This window comes from Salmo salar, chromosome 01, assembly GCF_965601325.2.
Source record: "Salmo salar chromosome 01, fSalSal1, whole genome shotgun sequence".
Taxonomy (NCBI): domain Eukaryota; kingdom Metazoa; phylum Chordata; class Actinopteri; order Salmoniformes; family Salmonidae; genus Salmo; species Salmo salar.
In genome coordinates, this window is record NC_138291.1 from 137,495,708 (window position 1) to 137,514,929 (window position 19,222).

Sequence of the window (19,222 nt, forward strand, 5' to 3'; positions counted from 1 at the left end):
GTAGAGAGCTCAATTACGTTATATGAGATGAGAGGAAAGGAGTGAAGAGGGTTCAGCTCCATGAACTCTATGAGGAGAGGAGGGCCAGGGGGTTTGAGGAGGGGGTTGTTGGTTCAAATCCCAAGAGGGACACAGCTGTGTAAACCAGAGTGACAGTCTTTGATAAATGAGCTAAAGATATAATAATAAAGTTATGTGAGATGATATGAGGTTACTGCTATTACTAATAGTTCAAGTGGTGTGTGTGTGTGTGTGTGTGTGTGTGTGTGTGTGTGTGTGTGTGTGTGTGTGTGTGTGTGTGTGTGTGTGTGTTCCTGCTTATATGCGTGTGCGGCATGAATTTTATTTTTGACTCTAAACGCAGAAGCACTGAACACTCACCAGAACAGAGAAGCGCCTCCCAGACCTCCAATGGTAATGTCTATGATTCCATCTCCGTTCAGGTCCATGACTCCATGGATTGACTGGCCAAAGAACTTAGTCTTCACCCCGTCTCCAGGACCTGGGATACGCTGAAACCACACCAGCACACACACATTCAGACTACTTCTACGGCATCTACTCCTACTGTAACTGCATATCTACTGCAGAGTGTCCGTACACAAACCACTATCCCACATATTGATTACAGATGAGGACCAGTGTTGGCTGGTGGAGGGAGAAATCTGAGGATATGGTTTACATGTGTTCCATTCATTCCATTCCTGCCATTAGAATGAGCCCGTCCTTTGACTTCTGGTGACACCAGCCTCCACAGACGGGAACAGTCGGATCACATGGTCTTTTCTTTCTTCACCTGGACATATTTCTCCTTGATAGTCTTCTTGGCTCCATGGTAGACGTAGACGGCTCCTCTGTGGTCATTCTCGAACGGTGCCCCGATGGCCACGTCCCGGTTCCCGTCCAGGTCCAGGTCGCTGACCTCTGCGATGGCGGTGCCGAAACGGGCGCCACACGGGTCATTATTACTAACGTTGGTGCAGCCATGGGAGTGGGCCGAGGTACAACACGTCTGGTTGTCGGGCTTCAGCGTGGCCTGGTGCTCAAACATGCCCTTCTGGAGGTGTGGGGCGGGGTGATGGAGAGAGCGAGAGAGAGAAAGAAAGAAGGAAGGAAGGGGGGAGAGAAATGTTTATTGAGCGTCATCAGACCCTTGTTCTAATCCAATGCCAGCTTTTTCTAATGAGACTTCGTACTGTAACAGACAAATATCCCTGAAGTGTGATCTCCAACTAGATCGTAACATTCACTTATTGACCTGCACGGAAATGAATTTTCATTGAACTTAATTTACTATGACAGGTCAAAGACACAAACAGTACACCACATACCTCATTGAGTTTGAAAACGTACACTTTTCCCTGTTCCTCCCTCTCTGGGCCCATGTACATAGGAGCTCCCACCAGCAGGATGTCTGTGTACGAGTCCTGGTCAACATCCACCGTCTGGAGAACGCTGCCAAAGTAGGAGCCAATCTACAGGAGACAGACAGAATCCATAGAACGGGCTTGGAACTTCTAATCCCGGATTCTATATTCTACGGGTCAAACTACATTATAATCCACTCAACCGTTAAGTCCAAATACATGCTTTAATATATCCTTAACTTAGCCCTCTCTGAATTCCATGCTCAAAATGTAGTAGAAATACTGTATGATCTAATGCCTTGACATAAGTGAACTCTTGTGAATTCCAGAAATTAGAGTACTTTATTTTCTGCTCACTTTGCAGTATCTCATTTCTATCTAATGCATACCAATGATGTCCTAAAACTATATTTTGTTGCATTGGTTAAAAAAATGTAGTTTCTTCCCACACCTGCTGTGTCTAACCACATAACCCATGCGTTTGACAAAGCAACTACAGTACATAACGTAAAGATGTTGCTTGTAATGTATCGTGATGATGGTGGTGGGAGATTGATGAAGGATGGTTTGACGATTGGTCACCTGCTCTCCTTTCAGCACTTGTGTGACTGTGATGTGGTTCTCATCCAGTTTGTACACAATGACTCTGCCTGTGTGGTTGTACCGCGGTGCCCCCGTGATGTATAATACACCATTAGGGGTTGATGCCGACTGCACATCATAACCTGCACGGTGGGCAGACACACACACACACACACACACACACACCACACACACACACACACACACACACACACACACACACACACACACACACACACACAGTTCAGGACCACAGCATAAGGACACAGAGTCTCTATTAGAGGGTTATTTGAGTACATTGGTCTCCTGGCATTACTTTAGTTTAGTAAAACACTGGAGAACAGAGAGGAGTGTGTATGTGCATGTGTGCGTGTGCCTGCATGAGTGTGTGTGCGTGATTCGTTTTTCTGAAGAACACTGTACCACAGACAGTTCATAGGTCAGACATACTCAGTGTTTGTGTTTGTCTGGTCTGAGACGAACAGCCACCCAGATTGTTCTCCGTGACACCTTTATTAAATAACATTATTCTTTAATCCCACACAGCGTCTTCCCTACAGCCCGTAAAAGGTAGTATGAGGGGAGATGTAGGCTACTGTAAGCCCTGTGGGTCTGTTATTTCAGTTAGAGTATAAGCATAGCTGTGTCCCAAATGGCACCCTATTCCCTACATAGTGCGCCACTCTTAACTAGAGCCCTACGGGCCCTGGTCAAAAAAAAGTGCACTATAGAGGGAATAGGGTGCCAGTTGGGATGTAGGCCATGTTTCTGTCTATTGTAGAGTAATGGGCTGGTAGTCCACCATGCTACCCTGGGCTGTTTATACAGGAGCTGGAAGGCACTAAGGACTTAGCCCACCGTCCAGTTTCCAAAGTGTCAGTACAGGTTGTTATTGTACAGGTTGTCATTGTACCGTAATCTAAATAAGAAGCTGTTCTTCTTAACTGTCTTCAATTCAAATATATACTATATATATATATTTTCCCTTGAGGGAATGCCATGTGTGGAGTGGCTCATATAAAACAGTAGGTCTAGACTTACACATAGATAACTACAGCAACAGAGGACAGGGACGGAATTCAACGTCATACGACAGCCATGTATGGTTAAATAAAGGTTTAAAGGGTAAATAAATACAATGTAATCCATGCGGGTGGTTTGTCTGGTCGGGTCTGGACTTTACCCACGTACCCCACCAGGCTGTGTGTATGTGTGTGTCGTTTGTACTTACCCACATACCCCGCCAGGCTCTCCTTCCTCTCGTCCAGGGGGTCATGGAAGTCTGCGTTTAGGGGAACCATGGTACTCTGACCTATGTGCATCACTACTGTCCCGTTCCACTCATACGCCCCCACTGCTCCCAGCATCACAACCTCCTATGAATGAATGAATTAATTGTATTTAACAACTATAAAATACATTTGCCTCAGCCATGTGAGTACAACAATATGTACAGTATCTGTCTTTTCAATAATCCTGTTTTTCGAAAATTACACATCTGTGACAGACATAATTTTGTATTAAGGACTTTAATAAAATGTATTTATATAGCCCTTTTTACATCAGCAGATGTCACAAAGTGCTATACAGAAACCCAGCCTAGAACCCCAAACAGCAAGCAATGCAGATGTAGAAGCACGGTGGCTAGAAAAAACTCCCTAGAAAGGAAGGAACCTAGGAAGAAACCTAGAGAGGAACCAGGCTCTGAGGGGTGGCCAGTCCTCTTCTGGCTGTGTTGGGTGGAGATTATAAGAGTACGTGGTCATTAAGGCCAGATCGTTCTTCAAGATGTTAAAACGTTCACTGATAAACAGCAGGGTCAAATAATAATCACAGTGGTTGTAGAGGGTGCAACGGGTCAGCACCTCAGGAGTAAATGTCAGTTGGCTTTTCATAGCCGAGCATTCAGAGGTCGAGACAGCAGGTGTGGTAGAGGGAGGGAGAGAGCGAGAGAGAGAGAGGGCCGAAAAAAGCAGGTCTGGACAAGAGGACATTGTTCCTAATACAACAATGCACACATAAAAAAATGAAAGAGTCAGATGAGACAACAGCTCATAGAGATACTAGAAAGCTTTGAGTGAAGGCTGAACCAGTGACCACAGTGAGAAAGACCACTGTCACAATGCACTGTGTCATGTAGCCATTTCCCCCACAGAACATGAAGAAGAAGACCCTGTTTCATGAATACAGGAAGACAGGACAGGGTAAAGTATTTCACAAGATGGAACTGGGTCGTTCCACGAAATAAGTGCCTTTTGCGTCCATTTGTTTTAATATGGTGAAACTATTCCTTAAAAAATGTTTTTCAAAAGAAACAGTGAACATCTAATAGTCAATTCAGTAAAAGCAGCTGAGCTGGTGTTATGTGGTGGAAAACTGAGCGGGTTGAAAATAACATGTCAACCCTGTTGCCCATAGATAAACAAGCTATGAATGTTTTAACGGTTACATTTTTTGTTGTTGTGAAGCTTGCATTCAATTGTCACCCTCTGTTGCACACAATACGCTTCTATTAGCACTGTCACAAGGGGATTTATGGCTGATTTAAGAAGAAATTGTCAACCCTTTTACAGTCAACCTTGTTACTTTATTTGGCACTTAATATGCACTTACTATAGTCATTTTTATTTTATTTTACCTTTTGAGATGGGAAAACATGCTTTTTATTAAGTTGCACATGTGTTCTTTATGACAGAATGTAAAAATTAAGTGAAACCAAAAGTTTAAGTAGAACCCTTTTGGTTCCTGGTAGAACCCTTTCCACCAAAAAGGGATCTCCTATGGGGACAACGGAATAATCCTTTTGGAACCCTTTTTTGTAAGAGTGTAGAGCATGTTCACTCCAACTCATCTACAGAGGGGAAATGCCTGATGAATGCACATAAAGGTTTGGGAGAAAAAAAGCTATTTGTTTGTTCAAAGTGAACATCCTCTCACGGAAAAGACATCTCTTGTTAGTTCTCCTCTCCCCCACAGCACAGGTCTCTCTGGGCTGAGAGAGGAGAGGAAAGAGAGGACAGAGGGTCCCTCTGTCTCCAGAACTTTAGTTGGATCATGGCGAACCAGCACAGGGATAGACGAGATGGTGAATGAAAGATCTCACTGGCCACACACCGGTCGAACCCATATTGTTTCCACGTCATTTCAATGAAATTCATTTCGATGAAATAACGTTGGACCAACGTGGAATAGACGTTGAATTGATGTCTGTGCCCAGTGAATAACACAACACCCACCGTCGTTCTGTACTGTATCTGACTGGGGCCAATCAGCGGGCAGTCACAGATTCACAAACATGATATCCTAGAAACCGATCCCCACGGCAATATGCTGTACCCTTTAGCCCAGTGGGCTAGGACAGTGGGAGTACACTATTAAAAGAGAGTATTTTGAAACATTTGATAGATTTATGCAATTAGTTGCCATTGGGTGTTGGGAAAGCCTAGCTGCATATTTCAAACTGTTTCTTTTAACAGTGTAGGACAGTGGAAAGCAGGGGTAGAAGGAGTTAGTTGGTAGGAAAGGGGAAAGGGAAGCAGGGGTAGAAGGAGTTAGTTGGTAGGAAAGAGGAAAGGGAAGCAGGGGTAGAAGGAGTTAGTTGGTAGGAAAGAGGAAAGGAAAGCAGGGGTAGAAGGAGTTAGTTGGTAGGAAAGAGGAAAGGAAAGCAGGGGTAGAAGGAGTTAGTTGGTAGGAAAGAGGAAAGGAAAGCAGGGGTAGAAGGAGTTAGTTGGTAGGAAAGAGGAAAGGGAAGCAGGGGTAGAAGGAGTTAGTTGGTAGGAAAGAGGAAAGGGAAGCAGGGGTAGAAGGAGTTAGTTGGTAGGAAAGAGGAAAGGAAAGCAGGGGTAGAAGGAGTTAGTTGGTAGGAAAGAGGAAAGGAAAGCAGGGGTAGAAGGAGTTAGTTGGTAGGAAAGAGGAAAGGAAAGCAGGGGTAGAAGGAGTTAGTTGGTAGGAAAGAGGAAAGGAAAGCAGGGGTAGAAGGAGTTAGTTGGTAGGAAAGAGGAAAGGAAAGCAGGGGTAGAAGGAGTTAGTTGGTAGGAAAGAGGAAAGGAAAGCAGGGGTAGAAGGAGTTAGTTGGTAGGAAAGAGGAAAGGAAAGCAGGGGTAGAAGGAGTTAGTTGGTAGGAAAGAGGAAAGGAAAGCAGGGGTAGAAGGAGTTAGTTGGTAGGAAAGAGGAAAGGAAAGCAGGGGTAGAAGGAGTTAGTTGGTAGGAAAGAGGAAAGGAAAGCAGGGGTAGAAGGAGTTAGTTGGTAGGAAAGAGGAAAGGAAAGCAGGGGTAGAAGGGGTAGAAGCTCTCTACTGTTAGAAAGCCGGATCAACTAAGAATACCTAAGAGTGAATTAAACTATTTTGAAAAAGCAATTAATGGAATTAACTGGAATGATCTCTTGTCCTATACAGACGTGGAAGCTGATAGTGAGGTTTTTCTATCCACAATCCAGGCTATAATAAATGGTTTCCTAAAGAAAATCAAATCCAAACCTGGCCAAAAGAGCACTCTTCCTTGGCTAAATGGAGAAATTTGGAAATTGATGAAAGAACGAGATTAAGCTCTAAAAACAGCCCTAAAATCCAAATTAGAGCATGACAGACGTAGGTTTACCATGTTGAGAAATAAGGTGATGAAAGAAATCAGACAGGCCAAGGCAAACTTTTTTATTAACATAATTGGTGAGGCAAAGGGAAATTCTAAATTGATCTGGGAGAATCTAAAAAAGTTAACAGGGAAAGACCATAGTAATAATGCAAAAAGACTAGAAATCCTGGTGAATAACAATCTAACACAGGATGGAGTCGAAATAGCAATAGCCTTCAATTCCTACTTTATTGACTCTGTCAAGGTACTGACACAGAACCCCTCCACCGGTTTATTGGGCTCAGTGCTAGTGAATGACGCTCAACCTGTCTTCATCATAAGGGAGGTTTCTGAGTCAAAGGTGAACAGCTCACTAAAGAACTCTAAATCCAAAAATGTGTTTGGGCTGGACTCTACCTTTCTTAAAAACTACAAAGAGTCACTCATTGGCCCCATTACTAAGGTCACCAACACATCTATTGGTCTGGGGGTGTTTCCAAGGGTATGGAAGTCAGCCATAATAACGGCCATCTTTAAATCGGGCGACCCTGCTGATGTGAGTAACTACAGGCCCATTAGTATACTACCTGTAGTGTCGAAGGTTGTTGAAAAGTGTGTAGCAGAACAACTGATTTCCCACCTCAACAACAGCCCCTTCACATTACACTCCATGCAGTTTGGCTTCAGAGCGAAACACTCCACAGAAACGGCCAACTGCTTTCTTCTGGAAAATGTGAAGTCCAAGATGGACAAAGGGGGCGTTGTTGGGGCTGTGTTTCTGGACCTAAGGAAGGCTTTCGATACTGTTAACCATGAGATTCTCATCACAAAATTGTCCAAGTTCAACTTTTCCCCCGATGCCTTGAGATGGATGAAATCATACCTTGAAGGCATAATTTCTTAGCTATGATGTGGGCGTGCCCCAAGGGTCAATACTGGGGCCCCTCCTGTTCAGCCTGTACATTAATGATCTGCCTTCCGTCTGCACTGGGTCTGAAGTTCAAATGTATGCAGATGATACAGTGATATATGTGCATGCAAAGAGCAAACAACAAGCTGCACAAGAACTCACTACTGTAATGGTCCAGGTTACAAAGTGGCTCAGTGACTCGTGTTTGCATCTCAATGTGAAAAAAACAGTTTGCATGTTCTTCACAAAGAGGGCAACAGATGCTACTGAGCCAGATGTCTATGTGTCAGGGGAGAAGCTCCAGGTGGTATCTGATTTTAAGTACCTTGGAATCATACTTGATTCCAACCTCTCTTTTAAAAAGCATGTGAAAAAGGTAATTCAAATAACCAAATTCAACCTAGCTAATTTCCGATTTATACGAAATTGTTTGACCCAGAGGTAGCAAAACTGTATTTCAAATCGATTATACTCCCCCACTTAACATACTGCTTGACTAGTTGGACCCAAGCTTGCTATACAACATTAAAACCTATTCAGTCAGTCTACAAACAGGCTCTCAAAGTGCTCGATAGAAAGCCCAATAGCCATCATCACTGTTACATCCTCAGAAAGCATGAGCTCCTGAGTTGGGAAAATCTTGTGCAATACACCGACGCATGTCTTGTATTCAAGATCCTAAATGGCCTAGCTCCCCCTCCACTCAGTATTTTTGTTAAACAGAAAACCCAAACATATGGTAGCATATCCACAAGGTCTGCCATGAGAGGTGACTGTATAGTTCCCTTAAGGAAAAGCACCTTTAGTAAATCTGCTTTCTCTGTGAGAGCTTCCCATGTCTGGAATACACTGCCATCAGACACACATAACTGCACCACATATCACACTTTCACAAAATGCATGAAGACATGGCTAAAGGTCAATCAGACTTGTGAACATAATCCCTAGCAGTGTATTGCCGCATTCCATGTTGTCTGTTGTCTGTAGCTTGTGAGGTGTGGAAACACTTTGTTGTTTTTATGGATTTTGTCTTGTTGCTTTTTGTTCTATGTTGCTCTGTCTGTATGCTACATCTTGCTTGTCCTATGTTGCTCTGTCTGTATGCTATGTCTTGCTTGTCCTATGTTACTCTGCGTGTGCTCACTGTTCAATGATTGTCTATATTGTAATTGTTTTTAATAACCTGCCCAGGGACTGCGGTTGAAAATTAGCCGGCTGGCTAAAACCGGCACTTTTACTGAAACGTTGATTAATGTGCACTGTCCCTGTAAAAATAAAATAAATAAACTCAACTCAAGGAGTTAGTTGGTAGGAAAGAGGAAAGGAAAGCAGGGGTAGGAGTTAGTTGGTAGGAAAGAGGAAAGGAAAGCAGGGGTAGGAGTTAGTTGGTAGGAAAGAGGAAAGGAAAGCAGGGGTAGGAGTTAGTTGGTAGGAAAGGGGAAAAGAAAGCAGGGGTGTGTTTATTACGAACACCGTTTACCGTTTAAGAACCAAACGGAAGCAAGCAGAGCAAAACAAGAGCTTCTATTGGACAAATGTATGTAGGTCCCTCCTCCCTTCAAGTTTGCTTCCGTTTAAGAAACGTTTTGCAACAGAATCGGCGTAATGAATACGTCCCAGGAGTAGAAAGAAACAACAGTAGGTAATGTGGACTCACCTTAGAGGTGTGGGCACTAAAACCTGCCTGGGACATCTCCATCTTAAACGACGAGGTGTAGTTACCTGACGTTGCTGTGGAAAGGTTGTTCACATTGATCCATTACTATACGGTCACTCCCACTGATCCATTTTCATTGGAACTGTCTACGGACTGTTTTTAATGTCGTTATTGTTTTAAATTGTACGACTGTGTGGCTGTTTGGATGATAACTCACTTCCCCTTGGGGATGAATAAAATACAATCTCATCTCATCTCTTTTTATTTCACTATGTAGAGAAGAACTGTTATCACTGAGATCAAAGTAACACAAAGCATATCTTCATGATTTAAATAGAAGAAACTAGCTCAGCCTACCCTCCAAGGCAAAGATCCTGCTTCCCAGAGCGTCTACGATGGTAAGCAAGGCAAACTCATCGGACACATTGAAGAAGTGATCTCCCACAGGATCGCTGGAGATGTTCTTGATCTCCTCAATGAACTTTTTCACCTCAGTGATGCTTCTGTTGTTCCTGTTGTAATCCCCGAGCACCTGAAGAGAAACAAATAGTGTAGTTTTTATTTTATTTATTTAACTAACCGTTATTTATACTGGTAAGTCAACTAAGAACAGAATCATATTCGCAATGACGATATCAAGTCTGAAAAACAGTCCTCTATATACAGACTGTGGTCCATGTAGGAAACAGGAATTGAACCCATAACTCTTGGCCTGCCTGGGCTGGAAGATTCCCAGTTGCAGACTCCCAGTTGGAGGATTCACTTACTGCTTATTCTCTCCTGATTCATAGAAGCCTCTAACCAGGATTTCTGGAAAATCTGAGAATTTTTGGAAAGTTCCCGGGATTTTGCAACCCTCATACCAAACCATCTAAACTACGTGATAGATGGTGTGTTTATTTGAGGTCTGTTAGGGATGTGACTGTGATCTTGTCCTGACTGAAAGGTATGTTACAGCTTTTACTGTGGTGAGGCTATTGTGGTATTAATATTGAGGTATTATGGTTTCGGTGGCCTTATACTCACAGCAATACCGAACCTCTCAATGTCGTCTTTCTCGCATTCTGCGGTGACACTTTTGAGGTTATGCGAGTCATGTGACTCTCCATCCGTCACGATTATCATGACCTTCTTGACCCCGGGCCGCGCCCCTCGCTCCACCGTGAAGGCCTCTTTCCTGAATATCATAAATCATTTTTAACTCACTTCACACGCTGTACAAGAAATAGACGCACTTAACTGAGTGGAACACTAAATTCAACTGAACTCAATTAAATGAAGTACATTTTTTGTAAACTGAGCAGGACCATAGTCTTGTACTGCACCTTGCCGTGTCAATACCCAGGAAGGTCATGGTCCTGACACCCTGTTGCTGTTCAAGATTCATCACTTTGTCCAGGAGGGATTGAGTGTTATTAAACTGGCTGAGGTTCACATTGTGAATGACTTGCTCTCCGTACGACACAATGCCCACCTGGAACAAAAAGACGGGATTCAGACAGACCGACAGTCACTCAAACGTACAAATTCACCCTCATCTCACTCGCTCCCTTCCCTTTTAACCTCCTTTACCCACATCTCACTCTCTGCCCTTCTCTTCCAGTTCCCTCTTTTCTAACTGTCCCATCCTGTGGCACACTCCAACACAGTCTTATAAGGAAGGCTATGTGGTTTGGTCTGGTGAGTCTAATGTGATGTCATTCTGTTTATATAGCATGCAGGGTACTTATCCGGCTACGGAATATGGGATCTATAAAGGGAGAACTTTGTAGGACAATATTTTCCAGTGCAGCACAGAGGAAAACTGTAATTTCACCATTAAGCTAAACCACTGTGAACCAGCTCCTCTCCAGAGGCAGGGGTATTTTAAAAAGGACTCTCCGGTAACCTTTATTTAACACATAATGCACTTGAACGTTAAACTAATAACAGTATGAGTGATGATTTAACAGTGGTTCTGAGACTTGTGACTGTAATGAATAGATGATCATAGTATGCATGCAACTCAAAGGCAAGGCAACGACATATTATTATTATATTGTGCTGTTACATAATTAAAAGACAGTGAATTGCAATTGATGCTGCAGGCATCTTTCTATTCCCTATCCCTCCTCTTTTCTCTATCCATCTCTCCCTTCTATCCCTCTCTCAGTCATGTCCCAGAGTTGATATTGTGTTCTTAAAGGGTCCTTTGGTGAAACTGTTTTACCTGGCTGGAACCATAAAAGGTTCTTCTACAGGGTTCTTCTACAGGTACCTTCATCTAAAGTGTTACCCATTTTTTTTTCTTCTAGTATACAGAAAGGAGAAATCACCTGGGACAGTTTAGGTCCAATTTCGATATTTTTCAGAAACTTGACCAGGAACTCAATGATGCTGTTCCACGGCCATATGCTATTGGAGCCGTCGAGCACCATGACAATGTCAAGCTCTTTGGCACACTCTGGAATACAAGAGGGATTCAAATAATGTGGCCGTTATGATCTGTGTAACACAACCAACATATCACATATTACACGCAAAGTAAAAATTTAGTTGGGAAAACATTAGATGTGTTTTGTACGTCAACGTTTAAACTATTATAGCCACAGTTGCCAACCGTTTTTATACAATAAATGCATTAAACAGTTGGTTTGTGCAGTGGAGAGAGGTGAAGAGAGGGAGAAACACTACAATACCAAGAAGCTCTCCCATCTACAGTAGACCCTCTTGAGTCTCGTTAAAAAGGCCTCGTTCCAATATCCACACTACCAGAGTATACTACTTAGAATACCACTTAGAATGAAGCAGTGGACATGCATTCTATTGGACATGCATTCTAAGTGGTACAGTATGCCAGCATGGATATTGGAACACAGCCACAGACTACACTATAATGTGCTTAGAATGCATGTCCAATACAGTGTCTGATAGTGAGAGTACACAGAGGTGGAAAGCTGTATCTCATCTATGCTGAGGCTTAATAGTCTACACCAGGGTTGCCCAACTGGCGGCCTGCGGGTGATTTTATTTGGCCCCCCCAAGTTTTCTGACCAAATATTTGTTTTTACTTGTTGGACATAAAATACCATAAAAACACCAGCAAATCAGCTCCAAGGGATTGTACTTCTGGAAATCTGTTCCAAAGTATTCCCACGCATAATGGAGAGACATACTGCAATGTGATCGTATACAAGGTTTGAAATGATTATGTTTTCGTCAAATATTACATCTGTTCGGGATTGTTGCTGTCAATGTGCAGTGTTAAGACAGCGATGACAAGTCTCTCGAAAATCTGTCCTAACTTGGGCATGCATGGCAGCAAGAGACTGGAGAGTAGTTTACACTAAGTGGAATTCTCTTATGTACACAAGCAATGTTTCTCTCTGGGGCCACGTGGCTCTAGGGGTTGGTTGGTTAGGGGGTGAAGAGAGGAATGGGTTGGGGGGGAGGATGTAGAGAGAGAAACCTCTGCTCTAGTCCTATCTGGGGTAGGATGTAAAAGGAACACCAAGGCGAGGGATCATGCAGCTCTGGTCTGACTGTAGTTATCGGTGTGTGTGTGTGTGTGTGTGTGGTGTGTGTGTGTTTTGTTGTCCTGTACCTTGCACTTGCGGGCCGATGGAGTTGAGTACCTGGAAGTTTGAGCTGACGTTGGTACAGACCCCAGAGATGTACATCTGCTGACCACACATGTAGCCGTACTGGGGACCACAAGCCTAGACGAAAGTAGTAAACACACACACACACGCACGCGTCACGGCGGAATCTGAAATAAGGTCATTAGGACATTCCCTCTGAAACTTTTTGAAGACGCAGCGCTGACGTTACCTCATCATGAGGCCATGAACGCCACACACACACATGCACACTGGGTTAACCTGGACTCAAAGTAACTGACTCTCCGAAGCACAGGATCTGATAGGCTAGGACTCTCTAGTCAACAGTCCTTATATGAGCAGTGAGGTACAAGCCCAGTGAAGAGAGAGAGAGAGAGAGAGAGAGAGAGAGAGAGAGAGAGAGAGAGAGAGAGAGAGAGAGAGAGAGAGAGAGAGGGTGCGTGCGTCACAGGAGGTTGGTGGCACCTTAATTGGGGAGGACGGGCTTGTGGTAATGGCTGGAGTGGAATAGGTGGAATGGCGTCGAATTCATCAAATACATCGAATACATGGGTTCCATGTGTTTGATGCCATTCGATCCTTTCCAGCCATTATTATGAGCCGTCCTCCCCTCAGCAGCCTCCACTGGCGTGCGTATGTGATATATATGTCAGCTCTACATATAGTAACAACCGTACTGGCTCTTGCAATCCAGAGCTGACGTCTAGATTCCCACATGGCCTCTTACCAGAAAGCCTCCTTGAGGGTTGGTAACCAACGTCGTTCCCATGGTCATGTTTTCCTTGACTTCGTGTAAGTTAGGAATTGTTGTGTTTTCTGGGAAAATATGGAATAAATAAATAAAGTCAGTGAAAGAAAGAAAGAAAGAGTCCTTGAAGAGAATGAACAGCTGGTCAAATTCCTCTGTCCATTTTCCCATAGGCAGAAAGACAGACTACCCTTCCAGAACCATGGAACTCTCCGGACCTCACTTATCACGATGTGCATTACTGACATGTAGCTATTTATAGGATAGTTATCTACCTCAGATAATTATGCATAAGGCTATGGGCTATTTCTACAGTCTTTACCGATAAAAGCATACACGCATCTTTTGTTTTCCAGCATAAATACTGTAGCGTAGTTAGCAGTGTGTGCTGAATTTGTCCTGTGTGGTTGTAAGAGAAGGGCTCTAGCTACACCGGGGGTTGTGGGTTCAATTCCGACTGGGGGTCACAAATACTAAAATGTATGTGAATACACCGTTGGAAGTCTCTTTGGCTAAAAGTGTCTGCTAAATGGCATTCTATGTATAATTAAATGTGCTCTCTGTCAAGAAGCATTTTTCAAAGACGTCTTATGAGGAATCATGTAGGCTACTCTCATAATGTACTCTCTCTGCACTCATAATTCACGTCACGTCCAGTGACCGCAGAACAACGCACCGCCCTGTCAAGCTGTAGGATAATACAGCCATTGTCAGGCTCACACCGTATATGACCAGAATGTATGGTGGACAAATATTCTTATCATTTTACCGGAGAACATTACAAAAGATAAACTGTATAAAAAAAATACATAAACAATAGGTATAAACATCAAAATACTTAACAAAACAACAGATAATGTCAACAGAATTTGTTGCAGAATGTTTTAATGTATCCCCAAAATTAATTGATTTAGTTCTACTAAATTGATTTTAGTGATCCTAATTCATCTCCACCCTGCCTTTTGGAAGTGAGTCAGTATCAGGGGTGGGGGTGAATGCCATTTCAATTCAGTCAATTCAGTTTACTTCCTTAATCGACTTCATTGAAATGGTATTGACCCCAGCCCTGTTCAGTATCGAGTCAGCGCCATCAGAAGCCCTGAGGCATGGTGAATGAAGCGCATGCAGCAGAGGAGGCATGCTGGTTATCTGGTTAGCATGATATAATTATGAGTGAATGAGATGAGACATTAAAATCCTGTTTATGTAGTGTCTTCCTGTGCTCCTGCTTTGGCTCACGTCCTGTCCAGCACACAACGCAGGGAGTCCCAGACCAGCACACTGGACGATACGAGGCTGTGTGTTAGGGGCTAAAACCTCAACTCAGACGCAGCTAATAGAGGGAGTATCAATAACAATCACCTGCACCCACATATGCAAACACATACACACACTATAAACGAGTGCTCACCAGGCAGCTCCAGTTTGATACATTTAGGGTTTGGTCCTTGATCCACAGGGCATTTGTAGACATCTCCAGTCCGTTTGGCTGGCTGGCCGGCCAGGGGAGAACCTATAAGTACCCTTTAAAGACAGAAACAAGGGAAGAGGTTAGTATTCCATACCCACCCACCATAAACAAAGAAGCAACAACTAGAGTTCCTCTCAGTGACCTATTGTTGGGTTTTGTGTTTTACCCACGAAAAAGTCCATTTCATTTTATAACAAAAATGATCTAAAATGCTTGTTGTGCAGTGGAAAGTACACAATTTAGCACTTACCCCTACTATGTTTACTCGTCCTAACATTGTTTATGTATTTCTGAGTGAGTAACTCATGCTCTACATCGGAATACAGCTTGTTAGCTGGGCTCTGTTGTTGTGAGTGTAATCTGTGTGGTCCAGTGCTGGTTCTCTCTCAGCCGAAATCTTGTGGGTACGATATAATGCTAAATGAGCTAGTTATCTGCTAGCACGTAAACAGTTTGCCTAATCAACATGCCACTCTCCTAATGACCGCTGATCAACTAAAGAGGGTGCAACCAGCGGGAACACAGTCGGCTCTCTGGAATCACAGCCATCTGAGAGAGAGAGAACGCAGTCATCCTATCAAATCTCACCGCTAAGTGACACACTGCACAGAGAACAGACATCTGTGCCTGATCCACACCGGCCTGGCTCACTTCCAGCAACAGCACTCACTCTAAATGAGAGCCTTCAAATGGAGCCATGCCATCTGTGAATGATAACTCACCTCACATCTACAGTAACCCAGGTTAAGTAACATAGGCATCTAGACACAATCTCTCTCTCCCTTTGTCTCCAATGGAGGTTTCTGTGAATTACCAACCCAAATAAGGCTCCGTTCCAATATCCACACATACATACTACTAGCATACTTTTCTTAGAATGAAGCTATGATATGACCATATATTCTAAGGTGTGGTATGGATGGATAATGGAAGGATCATATCTTCATCAATCGTATACATAGGTATCTGGTTAATAGAATGTAACTGGAACGATCAGGTCTTTCTTTACATTATCTCTGTGTGAAATTGACAGTGTGAAAATGCCTTAAAGTGGTATGCAAGTATGGATATCGGAACATATAGCCCTTGTCACTCTTACACAATGGTATCTGTGTATAAGTGAGAGCAACTGGGCCTATAGGAGCCTTCTCTACACGAGAAAGCTGTGGGATCGTTCATCGTTCCTCATCACAGTTGCTCCTGCTGATTGAGAAGGACTAAATCACTGGAACTGATCCCATATGAGCTTTACAAGCCCATTCCAGCTGAATGTATGGGGATAGTGAGCTAGTTAGTTAGGGGCCCGGGGTCACACTGTAAGGGACTCCAGTAGAGAACTATACAGACCGGCTGTCTCTCTGTCTGAGGAGGACTGTTCATTTCTCTAAACGAGGCAGATGTAGTTTACTAGCATGTAAAAAAAAAAAGGGGGGGATAGTGAGCTAGTTATTTAGGGGCCGGGATCACACTGTATGAGCCTCTAGTGGCGTAGTATAGGGATCGGCTGTCTCTCTGTCTGAGGGAGACTATCTTTCTCTAAAGGGAGGCAGACTGAGTTTACTAGCATGTAAAAACGTGCTCCTTCACCAATTAAGAGAGGGGCCACAGACGTGTGGTTTCACGGTGCCTTTACTGGCAGACTGGGTGCATACTCTGGTGGGTTGTTTCCACTTAACAGGCGGAGGGAGGGGGGACTCTTTATGAGACAGACTGTGTTAACCTGCAGGCCTAACTGATACACTTGGAGGGACGGAGGGAGGGACTCTTTATTTGAGCTAGTGTCTTGACCACAGGACTACACTCTTAGAAAAAAAAGGTGCTAAGTGGAACCATACAGGCTTCTTCAGTTTGTCCCCATTGGGGAACCCTTTTTGGTGCTGGGTAGAAGCCTTTGCAAAGGGTTCTACATAGAACCATCTATGTAGGGTTCTTCAAAGAACTGCCTGTATATGGTTCTAGCTAGAACCCACTATGAAGGGTTTTGCCGAGAACCATTTTAACATCTAAAGGTTCTTCCAAGAACCGTCTATGAAGGGTCCTACCAAGAACCATTTTATCTTTGGAGGGTTCTTCCTAGAACCCTCTATGAATTGTTCCACCAGCCTTATTAGTCTAATAATAATAATTATTATTATTACATTATTCTTTTCAATTATGTTCTGATTGAATCTCTTCAGTTTTTGTTGGAAAGCAATACATTGAACAAAAATATAAACGCATTATGCAACAATTTCTATTTTTTTACCGAGTTACAGTTCATCTAAGGAAATCAGTCAATTGAAATACATTCATTAGGCCCTAATCATTGGATTTCACATGACTGGGTAGGGGCGCAGCCATGGGTGGGCATAGGCCCATCCAGACTGGCCCACCCACTGGGGAGCAAGGCCCAGTCAATCAGAATTAGGTTTTCCCCACAAAAGGGTTTTAATACATACAGAAATAGTCCTCAGTTTAATCAGCTATCCGGATGGCTGGTCTCAGACAATCTGGTGAAGAAGCCAGATGTGGATGTCCTGAGCTGGCATGGTTACACATGGTCGTACTGCCAAATTCTCTAAAATGACATTGGCTTATGATAGAGAAATGAACGTTCAATTATCTGGCAACAGCTCTGTTGGACATTCCTGCAGTCAGCATGCCAATTCCACGCTCCCTCAAAACTTGAGTGAGAAAACTGCACATTTTAGAGTGGCCTTTTATTGTCTGCAGCACAAGGTGCACCTGTGTAATGATCATGCTGTTTAATCAGCTTCTTGATATGCCACACCTGTCAGGTCGATGGATTATCTTGCCAATTGAGAAATGCTCACTAACAGGGATGTAAACAAATTTGTACAAGAACATTTGAGAGAAATAAGCTTTTTGTGTGTATGGAACATTTCTGGGAAATGTTATTTCAGCTCATGAAATCATGGGACCAACACTTTACATGTTGCGTTTATATTTTTGTTTAGTATAGCTAGCTAAATCAGCCATTAGCTAAGCCATCAGAAGCTAGATAGAAGGCCTCTGCCATTCAACTGTATTAGGGCAGAATTTTGGAGTGACAGTGGAATCAACCAATCACTTTTTGTCAAGTATGGGTAGATGCAGCCCAATAGAGCGACAGGAGTATGTATAAGCGGGTTTGTCCGAAGGAGTGGGTGTATGGAAAGCAAATCAGCTAATTGAGCAGATTTGTTGCCGATCAAGAACGTTTTGAGTGGCTGATTGGGCTGCAGGACGAGTCGATAAGCCGGCGACCAGTGCACTGGTCTGCCTGCCGAATTGAAGTGCTTTATACTGAGTATCATGGTGGTAGTAGTTGTACATTTCGAGTGGGAAATGCTTAGACTAATGGTTGTGTTTTTGTAGGCTACCATAGGTTGTGTAAGCAGTGTGGTTATGGTTGTTGGTAGCATTATCCGTGTAGGTGCCTATGTCCCTTATTAATAGTGAGTGTGCAACTTTCAAACAACCACCCCCCACTCTTCCCTACCAGCGAACCAAGGAAATTCTGACGAGCGCGACGAAGGTTTAGGATGTTTTTCAACGAAAGTAAAGAACAGTAATGTTACGAGTAAAGTAGGAGGCGCAGGTTTCAATAGGCGATAAGATATTCATGTTTCGTGAAAGGAGCGTACATACAGTATTTGGCCTGGCGAAGTGGTTTTATATGCTGGTTGAATGGAAGCTGTATGATTTACTCTGCTGGTCTCGAGAAGAAATGACGTGTCCAAATTGTCCGAGACCGAGTAAAAATGTATCCGACACTCTAAACCAAGTATTATATGGTTCTATTTAGAACCCTTCTTGCCTTGCAAAGAATAATCAAAAGAACCCTTCCTTCCAAAAACGGTTCTTATGATGTTAAAGGTTCTAGATAAAACCATGTGCCTTACAAATAACATTTTTTTCTGATTTTGGTAAAGACGTTTGAAAATAGTAGAAACAGTCAACGTTACAGGGAGGGACCCATCAGTCATGTCATGATTGCAGTCAGTATTGCAAGATACCTCAATGTTGAAGTTGTCTAGTTAACAGGAAACCAAACTACTGTTGGGGTCAATTCCATTTAAATTCCAGTCAATTCAGAAAGTAAACCAAATTCCAATTTGAAATGCTACTAATTGAAGAGAATTGGAATTTGCATTGCATGTCATTACAAGTCCAAAAATGCATGTAGCAACTGATTGCCCCTTACATACTTTGAGCGTTTCCTTGAGCCTGCCTGGAGTGCCAGATGGGCGGGGTTTGGGACGATTCCATTGGTTCCATGGAACCAAGCTAAATCAAGGGCAGCTTAAGTATTTCAAAGAAAACTATCACTATGT

At 43.2% G+C, this 19,222-nt stretch overlaps 1 protein-coding gene across 1 annotated transcript in view; it reads right to left on the reverse strand.

The window, feature by feature from the left end:
• Positions 1–19,222, reverse strand: part of LOC106561820 (integrin alpha-1) — a 68,605-nt gene that overhangs the window by 15,285 nt on the left and 34,098 nt on the right. The window contains exons 3-15 of the mRNA XM_014126079.3: positions 14,847–14,959; positions 13,415–13,503; positions 12,672–12,786; positions 11,404–11,531; positions 10,414–10,562; positions 10,115–10,265; positions 9,446–9,620; positions 9,089–9,162; positions 3,181–3,325; positions 1,950–2,092; positions 1,332–1,475; positions 797–1,057; positions 382–512 (exon numbers count right to left, since the gene is read on the reverse strand). Of these exons, the coding sequence (XP_013981554.2) occupies positions 382–512; positions 797–1,057; positions 1,332–1,475; positions 1,950–2,092; positions 3,181–3,325; positions 9,089–9,162; positions 9,446–9,620; positions 10,115–10,265; positions 10,414–10,562; positions 11,404–11,531; positions 12,672–12,786; positions 13,415–13,503; positions 14,847–14,959 (1,818 nt within the window). The remainder of the gene's footprint in view (positions 1–381; positions 513–796; positions 1,058–1,331; positions 1,476–1,949; positions 2,093–3,180; positions 3,326–9,088; positions 9,163–9,445; positions 9,621–10,114; positions 10,266–10,413; positions 10,563–11,403; positions 11,532–12,671; positions 12,787–13,414; positions 13,504–14,846; positions 14,960–19,222) is intronic.